The 26,013-nt window shown below is 39.3% G+C and overlaps 1 protein-coding gene across 1 annotated transcript; it reads right to left on the bottom strand.

Moving 5' to 3' along the window:
* Positions 1-208: 208 nt before the first annotated feature.
* Positions 209-16,386, bottom strand: klc3 (kinesin light chain 3). Its single transcript, XM_050064687.1, has 14 exons — positions 16,175-16,386; positions 13,569-13,814; positions 11,718-11,783; positions 11,126-11,290; positions 9,930-10,005; positions 8,428-8,573; positions 8,063-8,145; positions 7,509-7,596; positions 7,116-7,217; positions 6,765-6,938; positions 6,379-6,478; positions 5,011-5,191; positions 4,716-4,782; positions 209-3,750 (listed from the first exon to the last, which is right to left on the bottom strand). The coding sequence occupies exons 2-14, from the start codon at positions 13,776-13,778 to the stop codon at positions 3,667-3,669; spliced, it is 1,542 nt and encodes a 513-aa protein (XP_049920644.1). The 5' UTR covers positions 13,779-13,814; positions 16,175-16,386; the 3' UTR covers positions 209-3,666.
* Positions 16,387-26,013: the final 9,627 nt, after the last annotated feature.

Below are 26,013 nucleotides of genomic sequence, written 5' to 3'. Positions count from 1 at the left end.
TGATTTTCAAAGAGGCCTTTTCATCCTGACAAGTCTGAGACAAATATCCTAACTTATTACAGAAACAGTTTGACTCTACAGTAGCTATTCAAGCAGGAAATTAAAGCAGCCTTTTTAAAAAAAAAAATGTACTTGTCACACCCAAAAAGACATAAAAGCAATATTTCCATGCAACAACACGCACTAAAAATATACAAGGCCATTAAACATCTCATTGTAATTTATTTCATCTCAAGTTTGCAAATAAAAAACACAAATGTTCATATTTATCAGAATAAACACAGCATCAGGAGATACATATATATGTAAAGTCCATTTTCTACATTTTTTTTTTTTTCATTTTAAATGTAACATTTTTCCAAAGTTCATTAACAGACTGTAGTTTCTACAGTAACTAACATTTTCAGCCCTTACATCACACAGTAGTGACATCTACCACAGAAGATGTACAATCAGTAGTTCTCCATCATGGAAAAAAATGTACAGTATGTTTGTTTGAATGAGCAACAGGAAAAAGTAAGTTAGCTTAAAGAGGAGTTTTATGGAATAAAATTCAAGAGGGTCAGTTGGTAACATCATTTTCAGGGAGCCAAGATTTACCAGCAGCACTCAGTTTTTAGCGTCCGTATCTCACTTTAAACATTCCTGAGGATTAATTGAGTATGTAAAATGAATTCGATGGTCAACATAAAAAGGAAGAACCCATGTATGATTTGTTCACGCAATGTTACAGTCATGCCACTAAATCCCAAGTTCTCAGCAACAAGTTCAAGTAATTCTTGTAACACATAAAAAGAGCACAAGGAAATCAGCATGACTTATTAAAAGCTAGCTTACTCTTCATTATAGTGAGTTGCAGTAAGTTATGGATTTCAGGCATTTCAGTGAATAAGCATAGATGATATATACATATTTGAGAAGCTATCTGTGCCTCTAAATTGTTCAGTCATGCTACAGTAAGCTACGTTTACCAGTATGGGGCAGATAGAAACGAAACATTTACCCCTTGTATATCTGGTTTGCACTTTAGCTTATGGGTGTTTTGACTGTCTTCACAGGTAACCCACCAACCTTTGTATGTCTGCTTTTGTCTTGGGGCAGATTGTGTCTATTTGGCTTGTCTAAGCTTGTTTGCTAAAACGTTTTGAACCTACACAGACACAAATTTGCCTTTTTGTATCCAGTCATGCTGTAACATCTGTCAAATAACATAGTCTTCCACTTCGTCTTTGATACGACCGTGGGGTGCGAAAAGACTAGCTTTGAGTAAATGGAACAGCTCTGTCTTAGTTCAAGTGAGTCACTTTAAGGGATAGTTGGTATTTTTTGAGGTGGGGTTGTATGAGCACATGGGATAAGTGTTCCTGGAAGGTATTGTCCCAGCAAGCCCAAACCAAGACTTTTCTTTACCCATAACCAAGAATTCCCATTCTAGTAGAAAGCCCTTGGCACAACCTACCCCCAGCCCCATTCCCCAACCAGTGAGGTCACTACATTTCACAAGCTCTCTCAGCTTTTTCAGCCTAATAAACAATATAAATTCACAAAATGTCAAGAAAGGTATATTCTTAAACATAACAGAGAAATTCAACCATACACTTTATGAATTCATGTTTTGCCAGTATTTGTGTGCAGCACAACTCTGGTTTGGTCAAAATAAACCCTTATTTCATGGAGTTAGATGTTTTTCCTGTGGTCTCTCTGTAATTGCTGGGCTGTTGTTGAAAGTCCTATAGTAGAAAGTCCTACCAGTAGAGACTGACCTCTGGTGGCATGTGATGTGCACTACATACAAGTTTAATAGTAAGGTGAGCCTCTGTATTTTTAGCTGAATTAAATTAAATAATACAGTGGGGATACGCTATATTTAGAATATTTTCACCACTTTACCTATCCATCAGACAACACTTTCTGACAGGGAACTGAAGCTGTATATCACTCTCTTCAAAGCCACCAGACTCACTTAGTTAGTGTTATTGTGTGACTTTGGTGAATCCAAACTAACCCTTGAAAATACCAAAGTCACACAATAACACAAAGTAACTGATTGAGGCAGTGGTAGGCTAGTGGCTCCTGTTTTCTTTAACATAAAATGACTGTTTTTGTCAAAGGAATCTGATGGCTGTGAAGAGAGCACAGATGAATATAATTGCCTTAGTACCTAAATATAGTGTACACTTAAACTGATATTGAAAAGCAGTACATTGCTTAGCATCTGTGTCGGTACTCCTGCCTTCTTCTCGAAATTAGGGGCGTGCAGACCGCCATCTGCTATAGGTAACACACTGACTATGGATAAATACCTTATACAACCCCACTGAAAAAATCCAAACCATCCGTTCTACTTTATTCCAAGGCCAGTTGGGAGTCATCAACACTGACTCAGGCACACAGCAGTAACTTTGGGTATCCAGATAGCTTATATCTATTTTCTGAACTGACTATTAAAAGCTCACAACAAACACATAACTGCTGAATTTTGAAGTGTGTACCATTAAAATTGAAGTGTCGATTGATTTTCAGTTTGAGAGTTTGATTGATTGAAAACATAATAACTCACAATGTGCAAAAATATCCATCTTTTAGGAGAGCCATCTTTAAAAATATATACATACGTGTGTTAATTTTGAACAGCTGGTGTTTTTTTTCTTCTTCTTTTTTTTAAATTAAAAAAGTTGGTCCTTACTCTCAAAATATGGAATGACAAAACTGGACTGTGGCGCAAAACAGCTGAAGTAAACATTTGTGTTTTTTCATTAGCTTTAACAATATAATTGGAATGACCTGCACATTGTAAAGGCAAAACACATTTAAATAACTTCTTCAACATTTTAAACTTCATAGCTTAACTTCTCCCCCGTAAAACAAATGTAACATGTACTTTTTGACAAACACATCACGTTTTGATCATTGTGCAAACAACTTCACATCCCTGTGCTTCTCAAGAGGATTTATAAAAGATAATCTGTTATGTCAACATGCCTAAGATTAAAAACATAAATAAAGTTAATAGGTTTTTCAGTGACGTTAACAAATGTACCTAAAAGGAAACACCTAATATGTCCAATGTAAAATTAATTGTATTATTGTTAATGTTTGTTAACCTGCAAATGACATGGTCAGGTTTAAATACAGAAATGTAAAACTTCCATAAAACTTTTTCTTACAGTGAAATGTTGGTGGTCTAAATTATGTTTTTTCTTTAATTTTGAAGGTTATAGGTAACTTGAGATCAGGAAGCTGAGTTTGTGTCTAATCCAAAACCAGGAAGGAATGATATTGAACTTCAAGTGAACAGGAAGAAAAGGTTTTAGTGCAATGCTGATATGTGAAGGTGGAGTCGAAATGTGACCACACTTTTTGGACACATTTGTCATTACCAGAGACAAACATGTTATATTGTACTGTAAAATTTCCTCGGTGGCAAAGAAAACATTGGTTTGACATTAGTTTTTTAAATTAGTCATGATTAAGAAATTTGTTTGACTTTTGTCGTCATCGTCTTCAGTTGTGACAGCTATCTCCATTTTTTTCTTCAGGGGACTGAAAGTGGGGAATCCACTTTGGTGTCAGACATCTGATATGAGCGATAAATGTGCCAACATCTGTTATCTGTTGAGTGGTACTGTATGGAAGTGTGTGTGTGTGTGTGTGTGTGTGTGTGTGTTAGCTGGTACCACCGAGTGAACCTCGTCTTGTCAGGCTCTGCGTGCTGGAGCTCAGGCCTCGGACATTTGTCAAACGGCTCGACTGAGGAACAAAACAATCACAATGGATATTTAAGTGTTGCAGATCTCTGTGATTGGATGTACAACCAAAGACAAAGGCATTTTAATCATTTCATGAGGACTACAACTGTAATTTATGTTAAAGTTGTTGGGACACGTGCAGCACTGACAATGTATGATGAACTTTGCATTCGGTTAGTCACTCAATTCATTCTCCTGTGCTTTGTTCCCACCCTGTCTATCTGAATTATGTTGGATTGATACGGAGGTCCAGGGAATTATCACAACTATTCAGTTTAGCTGTGCTATCTTACAATCCAGTTAGACCTCGAGGTCTTAAAATGTTCGAAGAGAGTCTCATAAAAGATGTTAAATATAACTTCAGGATTCCTGCAGTGCATTTTCTGTTTAAGTGCATTCTCCTAATTATATGTAACATTGTCAATGAAGACTTTTACTTTTTGTGGAATATTTTACAGTGCGGCATTAGTACTTTTGATAAAAGTGTACAGTGTTTTTTCTTTTTCTTTTTTTCTTTTCCTGTGGCCAGTATATTGTTTAATTCCTGCACTGGGAGAGCTGCATAGTAACAGCAAGATGAGGCAATAGTATGTCATGAAAATGTCATAGTATAATGTGTCATAAAAAGAAGTCATAGTATAGCTCTCAAGCTCTCCAAGCTGGGTGTTTCCTCAGGAGGGCTTGTCATTTTTAACTGGAAAAAAAAAGGCTTTGGTGGACATGGAGCCTAAAGGACCTAAATACTTCCTCCACCACTAGTAATATTTATGGTCTGTGTCTTTGATAACAATCTGCATTTTCAAGGATGTAAATCTACATTGCACAGGATAGAAACACCACAACGATAATAATTTACCACCAAATACATCAATCAGTTCAACACTTTGAGAACCTGGCTGATTTACTACTAAAAGCATAAGCAGGACATTGCTGTTAAACGGATTAAATCACCAATAGTCTGCTCACCTGGGTGCCGTCCTGACTCTCTCTGGCTCCAACATTCAGCACATTCAGAGAGTTTGCCCTCTTCATCCTGAAAACAGGGCACAACATCATAATGAACTCTTAAAAAGTGTTCTAAAAAAAACATTATTATATTATATATTTTTGGACAATTCACACCAGCATCACTTGTGTTTGTTAATTAATATAGAGATGTTTCTTTGATTAGTAAACCTCCATGACAAAATCAAGAGCCCATCCATGAGCCAAAAACGTCCGCAGTTTCACCTACAGGTAAGACTTTCTAACAGAGTATTACCCAGCATTCCTCGGGGTTGCTTCCTCCATTCCAACTCCTCTCAGCTTGCGGACCAGTTTCTCACTGCTTCTGCGTATCGACTCTCTGAGTTTGGTGAAGGAGCCGCTGCGCTTCAGGTTACTGAGTCCGTCCTGTCCGGAGCAACCGTCCTCAGCACCGGACCAACTGGGACGACCATCGCCTGGGGGATGGACAAATAGACAGAATGACAAACGGCAGCAAACCAGTGTATGAATATGCAGTTTGCAAAAACAAGCTCTCTGTGTTGGTGTTTTTGTTTCCTAAATCATGTATTTAGGATTACGCATACATACATTCATCTGCATACTGTACATAATCATCCAGTTCATGTGTGTCCATTCACCATTTATTTATTTCTATTGTTGGTCATTAGTGCTATTTATACATTCATATAATATTCATATAAAACACCTATTCTTTCACATACTCATGTTCATAATAGTCATGTCTATGTTTTACCTTTATTTGTCCAGCTTTGTTGTCCTAGCTGTTATATCTATTTATGTGAGTACATTTAGAGCAATGCACTTACTTATTTGTGTACACATACTTGGATTTGATCATCACCTGAAGATTAACACAAATGTTTTCTCTAGTATTACTTTAACATTATTAACTTACTCTCTGTCTGTCATTGATAAAAAATAAGGTGTTCACAACCTAGATTTTACTTTTCAGAATTTTTTACCTAACTATGTAACTTTTGAGAGACTTTTTGTCATCTAAATGAAAAGTTGAATTCATGAGCAACTGAACTCCCTTTTGCGTAGTTCAATTGCTCAATCGCTCACAAAGTTTTGTTGCTAAAGCCTTGCCAAGTCTTAAGGTTAATGTGACTAATGTCTGCAAACTTTAAATACGTACTTTAAGTATGTATATGTGCATCACTTTGCCAACCTGATGACTTTTTTCTACTCATGCCACACTGTATTTTAGCATGTACCATCATCCTGTAGTTACCTGTGGCCACAGAGGCTGCTGTTGGACAAAAGTGAAATAATTACACCTCAAGCCATTACTGAGAACCTATAAGGAAAAGTGCATCTCCACAGACCACATAATTGTCCACTGTGATGCAAAAAGTTGAACCAGAAATGTATCTGTGATACAAACAGCATTTAGCTTGCCTGTTTTCACTAGAAAAGTACTGGTTTTAGATATTAGGTAAAACTGATTTTTTTGTGGTCATGCACTCACTGCAACTTTCATCATAATCAATAACAAGGGGACACATCACTTTCCCCAGGTCTCATTAAAAACACTGTAAAATACAGCATGTGGTGGCAGACGTAATAAAACTAAAAGGGAAGTCCACAACAGATTATTATAACTGCTGCTGTTTTGTACCTTCTACAGATCCAAACTCCTTTTCATGTGCTCTGGTCAGGATCTCTTTGTAAAGAGCCTCAGCTTGTCTGTATTTCCCCTGCTTAAGATAGCATGATGCCTGAAGAAGAACAAAGACATGGATGAGTGTAAAAGAGAAGGTTTGAGCGACAAGAAAGAGGCAAAATATGTTGTAAAATTAGATCTACTTCCACTAGCAGCGTTCACACTTCATTTTGTGCAAAAGTAATATTCATAATTTATTTTCTAATTTTCATCGCCTTGAAACTCTTTTAAATTTGAAATAAACTCAGAGAGGAAAACATGGAAACATTGAGGTATCACACTAAAATGTAAAAACGCAGAATGTCAGCCACATTTAATTGTGCATGAAGGTTTCCTCTCACCAGGTTGTTCTTTGTCTTGGCCACATTGGCATCGTCTGGTCCCAGTTTGCTCTGGTAGATGTGCAGAGCACGTTCATAATACTGCTCCACCTCCTGGTACTTCCCCTGATTCTGACACAGTAGAGCCAGGTTGTTCAGCTGCTTGGCAACATCCGGGTGGTCTATACCAAGAACCTGAGGGGGTGTTCGGAAATAAAAAAATATGCTGTGAGGACAAAAAAAATATTATTTTTTCTTTTCTTTCTCATAGTATAGAAAAGCCATAAAAAAGTTAAAGTAAAGTCATTAGGAATTGTACAAACGCTGTGGGTCCTCCCAAGTGTAATAACACAAATGTGTGTGTTTTCTTACTTTTTCTCTGATCTCCAGAGCTCTCTTACACAGCGGCTCTGCTTCCTTGTATTTTCCTCTTTTCCCATAAAGCACTGCCAGGTTGTTGAGCGTTGCTGCCACCTGCACAAACATTGTACATTACATACCAACTCCATAAGTCCCACATCAAACAAACTTAAAAATACAGATATTTTTGGGTGACATAAACAACAGTACTAAAGGACTAAACACTGATGCCAAAAAATGATTTCAATTGATAAAACAAAATAATGATTGAAAATCGAGCAAAATAAATACAACAAAAGGTAAAAACAAACACAATTTATTCCAGGTGGGATTCAGTGTGTGGTGAACTGTTTCATTTCAAGATGTCTGAGACTGCAACTGGTTTATTAAAGGAGGCTAACTTACAGCCGGGTGGTCCATTCCAAGAGTTTTCTCTCTTATTGCCAATGCGTCGTTTAGCAGATTAGCTGCTTCTTTGTATTTGTTCTGGTCTCTGTGGAGATAATCACGTCACACTGTTTGTCACCTCAAAATAAACTTCTCATATAAAATCGCCTGGTTGTGGGAAATAGAGTTTCTTGGTCTAAGTGCAGGAACATCGCTTTGTTGAATACCTATTTTTTGTTTCTGCTCATTTTATTCTATAAAAGAGCTTTGAGTTTAGAAAAGGTGTAACCAATAAGTTTGTAGTTTTGGTACTGATGAAAAGGGTGACATATAAATACGCAGATGTCAGCAAAATAATGTTATACAATACATTAATCAGCAACTTAAACACAAAGTGGACACCTGTCAGAGCTCCTAAAAACCTCTTAGAAAATTTCTTACAAGTTGTAAGAAATAATTTGCTGAGTAATACTGTCATCAGTATCAAATATATATGTATGAATAGAGGGCATTATCAATTTTGGGGGTGATAATCTTTATCTAACTGTTGTTGCCATGGTAACTGGTCTTACCTGTACACCAGCGCCAGTATATTCAGCATGGTGGCAACATCTGGGTGGGTGTGGCCTGAGGACTTCTCCAGGTCTTCCAAAGCCTGTAGAGACATAAAATAAGACATTTTAAGGCATATGAACAAAATGATTAACATTTTTAAAAAACTGCATTTCCCTTTCATTTCTGAACTCTCAAGCTGAGCAGTCAGACTGAGAGCAATTCAATTGTTATTTGGGCATAACACCTGCAAGGACATAACAGTCCAGTGTGTTATCTTTGGAGAAGCAGGCTGGATGTTGAAAACTGGATTTGGGGACTTTTAACTCACCAGTTACAAGATACTATACAGGGGGGAGCAGTTAGAGGTGAACGCCCCTCTCACCTGTTTGCAAAGTGGCACAGCGACTTCGTACCGTCCCTGGGATGCATACTGGATGACCAGGTTGTGCAGTGTTCGAAGGCGGGCAGGAATCTCGTAGCCGCCCTGCTGGGCTGCAGCTGCTGCACTGCTGTGGTGAGGCTGGGACACTGAACAGCAGTAAACAGACAAATAAAAAAAAATTGAAAAAGAGAATTTGGTACAAGCTTGGACTGAACATAAGCAATCAATTACAAGTTTGAGTTTGAATCACATCAAATGAATGCAGTTAAATTAATGACATCAGATACATTAACTGAAATTGTTTTACAATTATCATATATTCTTTTAATGAACCTTATAGGATCATTTGTACATTGATTACTCAGCCTGTGTTACGTTGAATTCAGGAAGAAAACTTTGTTTTTCCTCACATACCTCCACAGTAAATGAAGAATCCAAAAAAGGTGAACTTTCTTCATGAATTAAAGTCTTAGGCGACCATGTTTAACAACAGCAAGTCTTTATCAAAGCACCTGTTTACAAACTCTCACACAGTATAATCAAAGTCTCATTTATCCAGTCATATGCTTACTACTTCCCAAATACATGTTTTTTGCTAAATACGTGATATTTAAACCACTTCCATAGAAATAGCAAAGAGCACAGGTGCATGATATTTTTGCTGATGTTAAACGTGATCACCAATGACTTTAATTCAGCAAGAATTTTCTCTGTTTTTGGATTCTTCGTTGACTGTGGTGACAAGTAAAACAATGTTTTCCTCATGAATTCAACATAACACGGGATGAGTAACTGATACACAAATTATATTTTGTGGGTGAAGTATTCCTTTTAAGATCTGTCAGAGATTGACTTGCTTGCTTGACTAGCTGCAATAAAAAAAGTGCCATCTTTGTTGTCATGGTGTGACTGCACTCATGTTGCATTTTTAGAAAAAGAAGATGCTGTTATACAAGATCATTTCATACAAGATTAACAAATAAATTCTTTGCCTGCTTTTAAAAAACAAATAGAGCTGAATGAGGAAATCATTTTAAAATCATGCTTTAATCTGAAGAGATTCCTAATGTGCAAACTCATTATCACTGCATGATGATGTAGATACTAAAATTTGACATCAGAGCTTGAAATGTCTCTGCTGTATGTGAAGTTACAGTTACACTCTGAGACTATCCATGGAGAATGAAGACTGTCACACTGTTTATCAGTTGCACACCTCTGTTGAAGTAATACATTTACACACAAACAACATGCGTGATGTTGAGCTCATTGTAGCATTAAAAGGATCAGTTCACCAAAATTCCAGGAACATTTCTGTATTTTTTTGAGCTTTAGATACTTCTTACAACATCCTGGAAAAAAGAAAGTGACTGGAAATTATTTTGTGATGATGCTAACCCATTAACATTTGACGTTTCTTCGTTTTTACATAAACATGAGAATTTCACATTTAGGCTGCGAATGACTGAAAAGCAAACTGTAGAGCGACTGTAAAGTCTTACTCTGAGACTGTTCTTCGTCCTCAGTGGGAAAGAGGTCATCCAGAGACTCCTTGGTGGAAGACGTGTCTTTGTCATCCTGAGGTGAGAAACACACACACAATCTCCATTATTAAATCCCAACTTATCAATGCTAACAAATATTCAAACTGTGTGTAATGTAAAACGAGTGTTTCACAGTGACAAACCTACAGGGAAATATCACCAAGTCTGCAGCTTATTGGAGCTTTTTTGAAAATATTTCGGTGAAGCAACAAAACCACAAACAGATATAAATGTCCAGTGTGTAGGATTTAGGGGGATTAATTGGCAGATTTCTTTTTTTGTGTATAATCACCTGAAAATAAGAATTGTTATGTTTTTGTTACCTTGGAATGAGCCATTTATATCTCCATAGGGAGTGGGGACTCGGTCCACATGTTGCACCACCATGTTTCTACAGCAGTCCAGAATGGACAAACCAAACACTGGCTCTAGATAGGGCCATTCACATTTTCATGTCAGCCACCGTAGTTAGCAGCCTCTCAAAAATGAACAGCGTCGGTAAAATACTGTTTTTTTTTAATGTGACACTGCTTTGTTCAGTGTTTTTACCAGTTTAAATCACTGGGTTCGCTTGTTTTGGAGAGGAAGGGACCTCTGCAGATAATTCAGCTCCTGGTAAAAACCTCCTGAAAGTCTGGTTCTTAAGTTATCAGAGACCTGATAAACCTGTCCTGTTCTGGTTGATTAGGACAGGTTAATCTTCGTATGCCTGGGAATTATTCATTTTTTCATGAGCCATGTAAACAGCTTAGTTGGAATATTGTCTTTTTCGAATAATTGGAAAAACTGTAATATTTTGTGCATGTACTGTAAATGTACTGTAAATGTGTCTGTCTTGACTTCACCTATAAAAACTCATTAAAACCTTTCTTAGGTTTTAGTCGGATCAAGTTTGTATTTCCAGCCTAGTTTTCCTAAATATACACATAGAACATCCAGATAAAAGCCATGCACCAAAATGGGTTAAATAAAGAGCAGACTTCTCCACATTTGATCCTTTGTTACTTGAACAGCGAGTTGGCCAGTGAAGTATTTACAGCAAACTCTTCCTGAACACATCCACACACACAAACACACAGACACACAGACACTTTTGTACTAGAGATTGTAGTCTCTAGTACAAAAGTGTGTACTAGAGATTGTAGTCTCCTCACCAGCTGCGGCTCCTCCAGGTCGTATTTGCGTATGGAGGACATGAATTGCAAGTGTCTATTCTGCTCCTCCAGGGTGACCACCTCCTGCTCCCTGTCCTGCAGCCGCTGCTGAGCACCTGCCAGCTCGTCCCTCAGCCACTGGTTCTCCTGACAGAGACGACGCACCTGAGAAGGAGCACACAATGAAAGAGAAAGCAAAGGTGACATAGAAAGGAAGGGGGGGTGAAGGGAAGAAACAGAAGAAGAAAGGATTAAGGAAAGGAAAGATTGATAGCAGAAGAGGGGTAAGAAGGAAAGGACAGGTGGAGGAGGACAAGAAAATGAAGGACAAAGAAGGAGGAAAGAAGAGCAGAATGACCAACAGAAAAACCCCAAATTTTCAAGTGGCACAAATGTTACAAACTCTCCCCACAGAAAACACGACAAAGGATTTAACAGTTGGATTGTGGAGTCAGTATTAATCCTCTATGTTTAATTTCATAAAACACTTCCAAAAAGCTCAAGAAAACATGGCATCGGATAACCTCCCACCTACTCATTACCTCTTAACTTATCTTTCTCTTCTTTATGAACATATCCTGCAGAAACTCACCTGAGCGCGCAGCTTCTGTTTTTCCGCCTCCAGTGAACCCAGGTGAGCTGACAACGCCATCATCACCTGGAGGGACAAAAAACGTGAATAACAATGTTTGTTTACAATAATTTCCAAGGGGAAAAAAACAAAAAACTGTGTTACATACATGATTTGAAACAGTGCCAAGCAAACACTGCCTCAACTACTTACTTTTTAGCCACCTAAAAAAGGCCCTTCTAAAAAAATCAATATCAGTGTAAATGTACACTATATTTACCACTTTATCTTGCTGTCAGACAGCTCTTTGCAATAGGGAACTGAGGTCGTTACCTAAAAGCCATCAAATTCCACTGACAAACATAGTCCTTGCTGGTCTACTGCTGCCATCAGTTAATGTGTAAGGTAAAGCGGAGAAAATATTCTAAATATGGTGTACACTTAAACTGATAGTGAATTTTTAGGTGGCTAAAATACGTCTTGCTGTGGCCCCATCCACAGCAGTATACTACTTATCTTCTGTGCTGGTTGACTTGGTTTATCAAAGACTAGCAAAGCAACACAGAACATAGCAGACACGTCAGATAGGTCGAACCACCATATTCAACTATGTATCTTTAAACGTTACAGTTATGGCTGAAAATGACAACAGAAATAAACAAGTTTGCTGATTTCACATATCTCCCCAGTTCATATCAAATGCCAGTTGTTTACCTGGCAGTAATTGTTGTTGTCACCACAACACCACAGTGATTTGGTCTATCCTGCATTTTGTCCATACTGTCATTTCTGCACTCTTTTAAATGCACCTTTAATGTTAAATACAAACTTTCACTTTAAACTGTTTATCTGTTCTTTGTAGGTGGCTTTTAATGTACCTTATTCTACTTTAAATTGTTTGAACAATGCTTGGGACAAAAACAAAACTTTCCTTTACGATAAGTTAAGTTAATAAATTTTAAGAAAGTTTAATATCATAACCGTGTCAGCCTTTATTCTAAACCATTTTATTATTGTGTTTACTTATCAAAGTATTAAGATAATTAACTTTAAAAGAGCAGTGTGTAGCAATAAGCAGCATATCGCAGTGAGGATTGCAGATTTCAACCGGCTGAAATCCTAACTCCTGGTTAGGATTCCTTCAGTGTTCATTGTTAAGAGGGATTTTACTGGAAGCCAAATTATCCGCAGAGGTCTCTTCTTCCCCAAAACAAACAGACCAGGTGATTAAAACCTGTAAAAACACAGAATAAAGCCGTTTCACACTAAAAATCACTGTTTTTCAGATGCTATTTGGCTCTTTGCAGAGGGGCTGCTAACTAGAGTGGCCGACACAAAAATGCAAAAACGTGAATGGCCCTTTTTAGAGCCAGTGTTTGGCTTGTCCGTTCTGGGCTACTGTAGAAACATGGTGTTGCAACATGGCGGACTCTGTGGGCAATGACCTGCCCCCTTTGTAAATGTAGACAGCTCATTCTAAGGTATAAAAAACTGATTCTTATTTTCAGGTGATTATACACTAAAGAAAACGTACTTATTACATTATATTCCATTGTTAATATATCTCCCTAAATCCTACACACTGGTCCTTTAAAACTTGATGTGCCTGCCTAAAATACAGTTTTCCTGTCTGCTGTTTGCTGCTGAGCAGGTAGTGCACAGTGGGTTTTTAAAGCTTTTTCTCTAAAAACAGCTGCCTGCTATGGCAAAAATGTGTCTATGAGAGCAGTAAGAGTGAACTAAAACAGTCAGGTTATGGGCTGTTAAACCAAAACAATGGGCTAAAAGTTGCTACAACCTGCCACAGTCTTACAGAAGAGTTAGTTACCACACAAATAGGTCATTATGGCTTTGCCTCTATTCTATTTGTACCTGCGCCTCGCTCAGCCCCAGCTCTATCCTCTCCAGTGATTGGCGGATGATGTCACTCTTCTCCTGCTCCACGCTGCCACTCTCAGGCACTGGCAGGCTCTCAATAGCCTCCTGCAGGTTCTCAAGCAGGCCACGGTTCTCTCCTTTCAGCGCCTCCAGCCCGGCGATCACCTGCTGCGTGTTGCACAGAATCTCCTCCGCCGACAACATGGCTCCCACTCTGAGGTTCCTCCTGTAACAACTGACCTGGGAACAGCACAAAAATGCACACATAAATGGTAGAAGTCTTTATAGCAGTACTTGTAGTAGTGGTGGTCTAACAGCAGTAGAAGCAGTAGCAAAAGTACAAACACTACTAGTAGAATTGGTGGAAAATAGTAGCAGTAAGACTTGCAGTAACAGCACTGTGAGTATTGTGGTATCAGAAGAAGAAGTAGAATATTTTAGAGCAATAGTAAAAATAGTAGTAGTAATAAAATACTGGTAGAAGAAGAAGTAGCAATAGTAATAGCAGCTGTAGTACTGGAAGTCATGGCACAGCAGTAGTGATGGCAGCCTCAATACAGTACAGAGAGAAATTATTTAAAGTCCAAACTGATAAACTTTGTTGTTTTTTGTAAATATACACTGTGAATCTGATGCCTGCAATAAGTGGGGACAGGGGCATGTTTACTACTGTGTTGCACCACCTTTCTTTTAACAACACTCAGTAAGAGTTTGGGAACTGAGTACACTGATTGTTGAAGTGTTGAAAATAAAATTCTTTCTGACTTAAGTGGCTCAATAGTCCAGCATCTTGGATGCCATATTTTGCACATCATAATATGCCACACATGTTCAGCGTGAGACAGGTCTGGACTGCAGGCAGGCCAGTCTAGTATCCAAACTCATTTACAATGAAGCCACACTGTTGTAACACGTGCAGAACATGGTTTGGCATTGTGTTGCTGGAATAAGCAGGGATGTCCCTGAAAAAGACGTCATATGGATGGCAGCATATGTTGCTCTAAAACCTGTATTCAGCGTTAATGGAGCCTTCACAGATGAACAAGTTACCCATGATGGAATAAGCGCTTACATTCTCCCATACCATCACAGATGCTGGCTTTGAACTTTGAGATGGTCACAATCTGGATGGTCCTTTTCCCTTTTTAGCCCAGAGGACACAGTGAAATGTGGACTTGTCAGACCACTGCACACTTTTTCACTTTCTGTCAGTCCATCTCAGGTGAGCTCGAGCTGAGAGAAGTCAGCAGTGTTTCTGGATGTTGTTGATACATGGCTTTCACTTTGCATGGTAGAGTATTACCTTGCATTTGTAGATGCAGCAGCTAACTATGTTTACTGAAAATGGTTTTCCAAAGTGTTCCTGAGCCCTTATATGCAGAGATCTCTCTGTATTCTCTAAATCTTTTGATGATATAGGGACTGTAGATTGTGAAATCCCTAAATTCCTGCAAGTGTGCATTGAGAAACTTACTAACGTTTTTTGGAGCATGTTTCAGGCATCAAATTCACAATCAGTGTGTACTTACAGAAAAACAATATAGTGTATCACACATTAAATATCTTGTCACTGTGCCATATTCAGTTGAATATAGGTCAAAAAAGATTCACAAATCACTGGATTCTATTTTTATTTATGTTTTACACAGCAATATTTTTTGAATCGGGGTTGTTAATGACAGCTGTGATTTATTGTTCATTTCACTCATTAAATTCATTTCAGTCATGAGACATGAGTTCATTATGAAAGTAAGGATATGGGACAAAGATGTTTAAGATATGGTTTGCATCCAAGTATTGGCATTTAACACTTTTGTCTCTAATATTCAGTAACAGTGACCTATTGACATTACGACTGTGACAATAACGACACAGTGAAAACAATCCAAATGGTCAGCAACTTCACGAAACACAAACATGTGATGGTTTTCAGTTCCCTCTTATCTGAAAGGAGAAGTGGGCATATAACACAATTGTTACATCCATAATATGCCAACAGTTCATTAATCCAAACTGTTAAATTACTTTGGTTTTATTCTGTCACAAACAACCTACACATTGTTTAATTATTCATAATACACTCAAATCAATGAGGAAAACGGACATGCAGGATGAAAAAATACAAATTTACATAACATATGTCACCTGTCCATCCGGTGACATGACATATAAGCTGAGTGGTTTAAGTCAAAGAACAATAAACAAAATGCTATCTCTTTTCCAATATTTTCAAGCAACTAAGGAAACATTATGCGTGAATAACATATGAAAACACACATATAGATGACACTCACAAGTCTGCATGTGCTTTGTTTACTGTGGGCGGCGCATCAGGCCTCAGGGTCAGTTTACCAGCATGGCAGGAATAATGCTGTTTTATGCAAATTTAAATCCAACACGAACCTTTTCGCTGGTATAATGACGACTGCGTCACATTACGTGATATCTGTGTTTATCTTTTGGTGAAAACATCACCGGCTGTACTGTACAACACATACGATTGACGATTATGCTCTGAAACACGATATTAACACACAGACAAAACACGCAGGCCAGCTTCATTTCAGATCCACATCAACAAAAAGTTATTTATAGCCTACCTGCTAAGTCCAGGCTCCGGCGGCGTGGTTTCGTCTTTTCGTCCACTCTGAGATAATATTATTATTTCTATTTGGAAAGCGGAGCCGGTCATATACAAGGGAACATTTCCGCTCCCAGTATGTTTCAGTTTATTTACTGTTGAACAGGTGGGACGGTAAAAAGTAGAGATCTGTAAATGATTCACCTGCTGCCTCCTCGGCTCTTAGCTCCTCCTGTCATCACGGAGAGCATCAAGCTAGCATAGCAACACGCGCAACTTCCGCTTATCACCTTCAAAGTAAAGGTCTTATCAAACGCTACCCACGTATGTAAAAGTATACATACATTTTAAGTTCCAAGAATGGTTTACATGCATAATATGCCACCTATGAGTCATTTCCTATTTTCAGTGGTGGAAACTGAGCACTAGTACTGTACTTCAGAGGCAAATAGCCTACTGTACTTTTTACTCCAATCTATTTGTCTGACAGGTTTAGTTACTTCTCAGATGATAATTTTCCATCCCCTTCCTGTCCAGTATAAACCCAATCAACCAAACCAATCTCCAAATATGGTGATTTTGAATGATATTTTTTTCTGATAAATTGAAAGATGAAGTGTTTAGAAAATTCTACTTCACTAGATAAATAAACTCTTTCAAAACCCTACAAAGCTGAAAACAGGGCTGTTTTTCTGACACCATGAAACGTTGACCTTGTTCTCACAGGGCAGCCACACAACAAACGTATGATGATCTTATAGAAGAGGATGCATTGCTGTAGATTAAACATACCAACAGTACATGGAGTTAAAATAAGCACAGCATTTAACATCTATGGTAGTAAAATGCAACATACACATTAATGCAGCAGTTAATCCAAAAACATCAGATATAATAGTAAAACACTCACAGAGAACATTCCACTGTACAATTAATACAATTTGCTGATAGTTCTTACATAGGCCACTTTTACTTATTTTGACTCTAATATGATAATCTGTTTAGTGACCCTATTTCAACTCATGGCTCACTGGCTGTTCTGCACACCTAATCTATCAGATATTCTTTATTTAAGCTTCAATATTTTGAATTCAATCGTATGTGTAAATTGGCAATTTGTGCTACTGTGTTGCAACAATAATATGAGACAATAGCACAACAAAAACTACATAAATGGTAATAACAATGATAATAATAATTATTATAATAATAATTAATTAATTAAAAAATAATAATTGTGAAATACTTAACATCTGTGCAATAATCTGACAGGTATGTCTCACTTCAGTAGGACTCAACACGTTTCTCAATACAAATAGATAAAAAAAATTAAAAAAAATTAACGCATTTATTCTGAAGGCAGCGTGTCACTACTTCTTGCATTTGTCCACTTATGTCCGCGTGCATTGACGCATCTGAGGAGCTTACCTGATCCCATATTTCCCACCATACACCGCGGCACCGGGGCTGGCTGCAGTTTTTGCAGTACAGTATGTGTACTGTATGTCCACTAGATGGTGCCTGTGGCAAAGTAATAGTCTTCATTGATTTTCACTTCTCAGTGAGGAAACAGGCCAGCTATTTTATGTTAATTTTATTGTGGTAACATTGTGAATCACATAGGAGTTTTATCATTATCATTAAACTGTAAGAGATTAACTTTAGCACATTTTCTATAGAGGTATCAGTCTTACATGAAGAAGTGAAATCCACTGTTTGCAGAATGTAGCTTGTGTGTCTGCACAGTGTCATATTTTCACAACTCATTGTTAGTAAATATCGTACAGTAAGTGCAGGGCCCAATGTGATATCTTTTCATCAGGCCCAAAATCCCTGGCAGTGCCCCTGCATACAGCACTATGAACCAGTACCACCACAGGAGGAACTTTGTAAGTTTCTGTTCAGCTTAGGCTTGGGGAAAGGCATCAGGTATCTTCATGTCAAAAGGTTCAAGTCCAAATAAAGTCAGAAGTCACTGGTGTTAAGGTCGAGTCTAAAGTTATCAAATTTGTGAGTAACATGACTTGGACTTGAGTCCACACTTAGCTATTACAAATGACAAGAGATATCAGACTGCATCTCAGTGCAGTCCTTTGATAGGATGTTGTTGAATGAAACTGAGTAATGTATAACTTAAATGTGTTTATTTAATCAAAAATGAAGCGAGATTATCAGAAAGTAAATATACAGAGAAATGAAGAAAGGACATCCTGGAGAAACTTCAGAGAGAGTCTTTGTATAGTAAGATGTTTGAGGGAAATTTCTGTTGTCATGTTCTTTGCTGTGATGAATAGATGTGTTTCATATTCACCAGCAAATTAAGAACAATGTATGGTTGCTCTGAAACTGAAATACATGAATGCTCATTGTGAAAGGCAATAAGTCTGAAAGGGAGGATGGAGCATGCTTGTTCCTGTGTGATAATGATGAATCTTCTGTAAGAAAATAAAGATGAAAAACCTGTGGCTGGCTACAATTAGTGTGAAGAAATACAGACATAGCACAGTAGAATGCCAAAATAACAACAAACGCAACAAAATCAGATAGACCAAAAAAAAAAGGAATGAATGGGGCACCATCTTTGAACATGATATTCAGTTCTCCTTAAAGCCTAAAATCACATTTAGTCATCCCTTTTTGTAGTCAAAAATAAAATAATTTCAACATGTTTTTGAAGTGTACTGTAATGGTTTCTTATTATTAAAAGACAGAAAAAATATCTTTGAGAAATATTAAAAATGTTCCTTTTCATCTCTGCTACTGCTTTATGCAATATTTAATTTGATTATTCTGTTGAGTTATTGTACCATCTTGGTGGCTTTGTGAAATCATGAAATTAGAAAATATTGAATATACATTTCTCCTTTCTGGTTTCTGTTTTTTTGTTTTTTTGGCTTTACAAAGTGTTTTGTCTAAAATTTCAAATGAAATGTTTTGGCATAATCTGTCATACCAGACATGTGTTATACACAAGTAAATGAAGTGAGTGCATCCCTCAATACAAATATATAGGCTTTGTGTTTCCCATACATTGATTTAATTGACAGCTTGCCACAGTGTGAATACTGACCTGCCATTTTTTTTAAACTATTTAAAATGGGTAAACTCTGATTTTATTGTAGAGCTGCACGCAGTGTATTGATTCATTGTTTCTCCCTCTCTGTTTATCATGAGATAGTAGTGGATCCAGCAGTGTGCCTGCATACACACATGCACAGTGACAGGGTTAACTATTAGTATAAGTTAATGTTACTGAGCGGTTATTTACAGGTTTAATGACATCACAAGGCTAACTTTACCTTAAGGTTATTAACAGGTTTCACAACATCACAAGGTGAACGCTACCTAACGGTTAATGGGTTTAACGACAGAGTTGAGCCATTTCATTGTCAGTTTGGTTTGTTGGGACCGTTTAACAGCTCAGAGTTGGATGTTAACTGCTGGTTCTAAGTTAGCTCAAAGTAAACAGGCACATGTTGAACTGACCGTTCACTGTGACGGCAGTGGCTCCGGGGACAGTCCCTCAGTCCTGCATCTAACCAATGTAATGGCAGCCCAAACCTGCCACTGTTTGCTTTCTCATGCCCTGAGCTGAACTGCCAATCAGAGGGATTTTTTATTTACTAACGGGCTCTGCCGTCTTGGAAGGTGTTTCAACCTGCTGAATCGGCCGAGAAAAGCTGACAAAGGCTGACTAGTGCCAATGGTGCAGGACACACCACAAAAACTAGGTCAACAGATGTTCACCAACGGCCAACATTGACCAATGTCAGCCTTGTGAGTCAGGGCCCTTACTAGTAGTCTGCTGCACAGAGTGTGTAGCATCTGCTTAATCTCCTTTCAGCTCTGAAACATGTGGGGTGCAGGCTGAGGAGCTGGTCTAGCCAAAGCAGTAGCATAGGTTATCTGCTGTTGTGGGAGGGGGCTCTGCTGACAGTTAAAGGCGCTGCATGTAAGAATGTGGCCAAAACGGTTACTGCACTCAATTTCAAAATACTGCCGCGAGTCATGTCCCCCCCCTCCCCTACAGATTCGAGGTTGCTGGACAGCGGCATGCTGGAGACTGATTTGTTTGCCCACGGGTGGCTGCTGTGGCAGGGCCGCATCGCCGCGTCCTTGATCTTCGGTTTTCCAGCGGACCGTTCGAGCAAGTCCGGCTTCTCTGCTGCTAACGCTGCTCCCGGGATACAGCTGAGGAGGAGCCGGCTGCTAATGCTATGTACCGGGACACTGCTAATGCTCCTTGCCGTACTGCTGTAGCTCAGTCGTAACTGTAACTGATGCTGAGACTCTTCTGACTGCGTGACTGGTAGACGGCGGTGGGTGGCGCAACAGGCCAAAACACAAATTCAAAACATAAACATGATTTGCGGATTGTAAAAAATTTTTTTAAAATGCAAATATTCTGGCTGTACTATTGTTGTTGGTGAGATCAGTATGTTATATGAACATTATTCCTTAGTCTCTGTGACATATTAGGATGATTTTACAACTATTTGCTTTAGATTTCTTACATATAGCTCCTTTAAAGCTCTTCCGGTGTGGGGTGTAGGAGGCTGTGAGGTGGGGACTGAGGTGGGGACTGTGAGGTGGGGCAGGATGATGAGAGCTGGGCTGTTTTTCTTGGTCTTTTAGTGGTCTGCTGTGGTGGTCGAGTTGGGGCTTCTTCCTCTTCCACAAGCTGTTTCTTGGTTTCCTCAGAGAAGAGCTCTGTGGTTGGGCTGTTCAGCTCCAGCAGGGTTGGGTGCTACCACAGACGGCAGCACAAGGAGTCTAAACAGAGCAGAGTTGACAGCTCAGGGTGTTCATCCTCTTAGGTCTGCTACAGGAAACCCAAACCTGCCACTGCTGGTGGGATTAGCAGTAACGGTGGTGCTCCCACTACTGGATGTAGGGACACCAGAGGCCGGTCTAGTATCATATTATCATTAAGGCTCATTTATCTCTCTTTATGTACAAAAATATATATGTGCCATCTGTGTGTGAATGTCTAATCTCAGTAGCAGTTGGCCTCAATGTTTGTAAATAAATATGGACAGGACTATAACTCAAAAAATTGGGTATTTACTTCCATTAAAATAAGTTCTTTTCTTGTTTTCAGCCTTTTTTCCTCCATTACACTGCAGAGCCTGATAGGCTGCAATAATAAAATGTATTTTCAGTCCCTCTACAGCCTAGACTTATACATATTTCTGTATCATGATGTGGTTGAATATTATTTCTGGCCAACACAATTCAAGTAGCATTTTATTAGGCCTAACTTTCAATAACTATTTAACACATTTATAAGTTTTTTTTTCGGCAGTTGAAAAACCCACAACGTCACGTCCATACTGCAATGAATTCGTACTCGTCATCGTACTCATACTCGTCGTCCTCCACTTATCCGGGTCCGGGTCGCGGGGGCAGCAGTCTCAGCAAAGAAGCCCAGACAGTCCTCTCCCCAGCCACTTCCGTCAGCTCTTCCAAGGGAACCCCGAGGCGTTCCCAGGCCAGCCGGGCGATGTAATCCCTCCAGCTTGTCCTGGGGCGGCCCCGAGGTCTCCTCTCGGTTGGACATGCCCGAAACACCTCCCAAGGGAGGCGTCTGGAAGGCATCCTTACCAGATGCCCGAACCACCTCAACTGGCTCCTCTCGATGTGGAGGAGCAGCGGGGTTGGAACGTAGATCGACCAGTAAATCAAGAGCTTCACTTTCTAGCTAAGCTCCCTCTTCACCACAACGGAAGGGTTAAGTGCCTGCATCACTGCTGACGCCACCCCAATCCGCCTGTCAATCTCCCACTCCATCCTACCCTCACTCGTGAACAAGATCCTGAGATACTTAAACTCCTCCATCTGAGGCAGGACCTCCCCCCAACCTGGAGTGGGCAATCCACCCTTTTCCGGCTGAGGACCATGGCCTCAGACTTGGAGGTGCTGATTCTCATCCCAGCCGCTGCACACTCGGCTGCGAACCGTCCCAGCAATAGCCGAAGGTCACTGTTCGATGGGGCTAGGAGGACCACGTCATCCGCAAAAAGCAGGGATGAGACCCTCCTGTCACTGAACCTGACACCCTCCACCACCCAGTTAGAAACAGAACTGATGACAAAGGGCAGCCCTGGCGGAGTCCAACTTTCACCGGGAAAAGGTCCGACTTACTGCCGGCCACGCAAACCAGACTCACGCTCCTTCGGTACAGGGATTGGATGGCCCTTAGCAAGGGGCCACCAACCCCATACTCCCGGAGCACCCCCTACAGGATGCCCCTGGGGACACGGTCGTAAGCCTTCTCCAAATCCGCAAAACACATGTGGACTGGTTGGGTGAACTCCCATGCCCCCTCCAGCACCCTGGTGAGGGTAAAGAGCTGGTCCACGGTTCCGCGTCCGGGACGAAAACCACATTGCTCCTCAATCTGAGGTTCAACCATCGACCGGACCCTCTTCTCCAGCACCCTGGAGTGGACCTTACCTGGTAGGCTGAGGAGTGTGATCCCCCTGTAGTTGGAACACACCCTCTGGTCCCCTTTCTTGAAGATGGGGACCACCACCCCGGTCTGCCACTCCAGAGGCAGACCGGCGTCCTCCCCGCCACCTGATCCAACTCACCACCAGGTGGTGATCAGTTGACAGTTCTGCTCTTCTCTTCACCCGAGTGTCCAGATCATATGGCCGCAGGTCAAATGATACGACTACAAAGTCAATCATTGACCTGCGACCTAGGCTGTCCTGGTGCCACGTGCATTGCATGTTCACCTCCAAGATCATCTGAGACCAGCCACCCGGACAGCTGCTGCAACAATCGGTTTGCATAACCAAAGAATTTCTGCACAAACTGTCAGAAACCGTCTCAGGGAAGCTAATCTGCATGCTTGTCGTCCTCATCGGGGTCTCGACCTGACTGCAGTTCGTCATCGTAACAGACTTGAGTGGGCAAATGCTCACATTCGATGGCGTCTGGCACGTTGGAGAGGTGTTCTCTTCACGGGTGAATCCCGGTTTTCACTGTTCAGGGCAGATGGCAGACAGTGTGTGTGGCGTCGTGTGGGTGAGCGGTTTGCTGATGTCAACGTTGTGGATCGAGTGGCCCATGGTGGCGGTGGGGTTATGGTATGGGCAGGCGTATGTTATGGACAACGAACACAGGTGCATTTTATTGATGGCATTTTGAATGCACAGAGATACCGTGACGAGATCCTGAGGCCCATTGTTGTGCCATTCATCCACGACCATCACCTCATGTTGCAGCATGATAATGCACGGCCCCATGTTGCAAGGATCTGTACACAATTCCTGGAAGCTGAAAACATCCCAGTTCTTGCATGGCCAGCATACTCACCGGACATGTCACCCATTGAGCATGTTTGGGATGCTCTGGATCGGCGTATACGACAGCGTGTTCCAGTTCCTGCCAATATCCAGCAACTTCGCACAGCCATTGAAGAGGAGTGGACCAACATTCCACAGGCCACAATCAACAACCTGATCAACTCTATGCGAAGGAGATGCGTTGCACTGCATGAGGCAAATGGTGGTCACACCAGATACTGACTGGTTTTCTGACCCCCCAGACCCCCCCAATAAAGCAAAACTGAACATTTCAGAGTGGCCTTTTATTGTGGCCAGCCTAAGGCACACCTGTGCAATATTCATGCTGTCTAATCAGCATCTTGATATGCCACAACTGTGAGGTGGGATGGATTATCTCAGCAAAGGAGAAGTGCTCACTAACACAGATTTAGACAGATTTATGGACAATATTTGAGGGAAATGGTCTTTTGTGTGTATAGAAAATGTTTTAGATCTTTGAGTTCAGCTCATGAAAAATGGGAGCAAAAACAAAAGTGTTGCGTTTATATTTTTGTTCAGTGTATTATGATGTGATAATGAGATCTGTATTCCATTATGAAGTCATAACAATTTCCTTATTCCATTATGACGTCCTAATTAATTCCGTATCCTATTATGACATGAAAATCAGTTCCTTATTCCATTATGATGTCATTATTGACACATCATGAGATCCTAATGTCTTCACTCTAAGACCTTTGTGTCATCATTATGAGAGCCTGACATTTTTGTTTTGTCCTCATTGTCGTCATAATTAGATCTGTATTCCATTAGGACGTCATAATTACTTTCTTGGTCTATAATGATGTTATAATGAGATCCTCATTCCATTACGAAGTCATAACCATTTCCTTATTCCACTATGTCATAATTAGATCCTTATTCCATTATGACGTCCTAATTAGTTCCGTATCCTATAATGAAGTCATAATGAGATCCCAATTCTATTATTACATCATAATTAGTTCCTAATTCCATTATAACGTCATAATTAGATCCTTATTCCATTATGAAATCATAATTAGTTCCGTATTCTATAATGAAGTCATAATGAGATCCCAATTCTATTATTACATCATAATTAGTTCCTAATTCCATTATGACGTCATAATTAGATCCTTATTCCATTATGAGATCCTGATGTTTTCACTGTAAGACCCCGATGCCATCATTATGAGATCCTGACATTTTTGTTTTGTCCTCATTGCTGCATGATTATGACATCATAATTAGATGCTTATGCTTTTATGAAGTCAAAATGGATACCTTATTCCATTATGACATCATAATCAGTTCCTTATGCTTTTATGAAGGCATAATCACTTCCTTATGCTTTTATGAAGGCATAATGAGATCCTAATTCCATTATGATGTCAAAATGGATACCTTATTCCATTATGATGTCATAATTAGTATCTAATTCCATTATGATGTCATAATTACTTCCTTATTCCGTTATGACATCATAATGAGATCCTCATTCCATAATGAAGATTCCATCATGACTTCATAATGAGATTCTTATTCCATTATGATGTCATAAGTAGTTCCATATCCCATTATGACATCATAATCAGTTCCTTATTCCATTATGACATCATAATGAGATCCTTATTCCATTTTGACATCACAATGAGATCTGTATGCCATTATGATGTCATAATTGAGACCCTTAAGCCATTATGAGATCCTGATGTCTTCACTGGAAGACCCCGATACCATCATTATGAGAACCTGACATTTTTTGTTTGTCTTCATTGTGGCATGATGATGACATCATAATCAGTTCCTTATTCCATTATGACATCATAATTACTTCCATGTTCTAGAATGAAGTCATAATGAGATTCCTATTCTATTATGACGTCATAATTACTTCCTTATTCCATTATGATGTCATGATGACATAATTTCCTCCCATTATGAAGTCATAACGATTTCCTTATTCCATTATGTCATAATTAGATCCTAATTCCACCATGACACCGTGATTCGTTCCAAATTCCATTGTGATGTTATAATTAGTTACTTTTTCCATTGTGACGTCATCATAAGATCCTTATTCCATTATGACATCATAAGGATATCTTTATTCCATTATGACATCATAGTTAGTTCCTTATTCCATTGTGAAGTCATAATGAGGTCTGTATTCCATTATGTCATAATTACATCCTTATTCCATTATGACATCAAAATTAGTTCTGTATTCCATTATGACATCATAATTAGTTCTGTATTCCATTATGACATCATAATTAGTTTCTTTTTCCATTATGACATCATAATAAGATCCTTATTCCATATATCATAATTGAGACCCTTAAGCTATTATGAGATCTTGCTCCTATAAGACTCCAGTGCAATCATTATGACCTCAAAACTATTTCCAAATTCCATTAAAACATCGTTAGTTCCTTCTTCTATTTTGATGTCATAATGAAATCCTTATTTCATTATGAAGTCATAATCAATCAATCAATCAATCAATCAATCAATCAATCAATCAATCAATCAATCAATC

Source organism: Epinephelus moara, chromosome 2 (assembly GCF_006386435.1).
Source record: "Epinephelus moara isolate mb chromosome 2, YSFRI_EMoa_1.0, whole genome shotgun sequence".
Classification (NCBI taxonomy): Eukaryota; Metazoa; Chordata; class Actinopteri; order Perciformes; family Serranidae; genus Epinephelus; species Epinephelus moara.
Note: the sequence above shows the minus strand (reverse complement) of the source record. Positions and strands in the feature narration are given on the sequence as shown.

Bases quoted from the DNA above. Each gene is read 5' to 3' on its own strand.
- klc3 (XM_050064687.1), bottom strand. From the start codon at position 13,778: ATGTTGTCGGCGGAGGAGATTCTGTGCAACACGCAGCAGGTGATCGCC. The intron at 11,784-13,568 runs GTACAAATAGAA...TTGTCCCTCCAG, and splicing joins TGGGGCTGAGCGAGGCGCAG to GTGATGATGGCGTTGTCAGC. The intron at 4,783-5,010 runs GTAATACTCTGT...CCCTGTTTTCAG, and splicing joins GCAACCCCGAGGAATGCTGG to GATGAAGAGGGCAAACTCTC.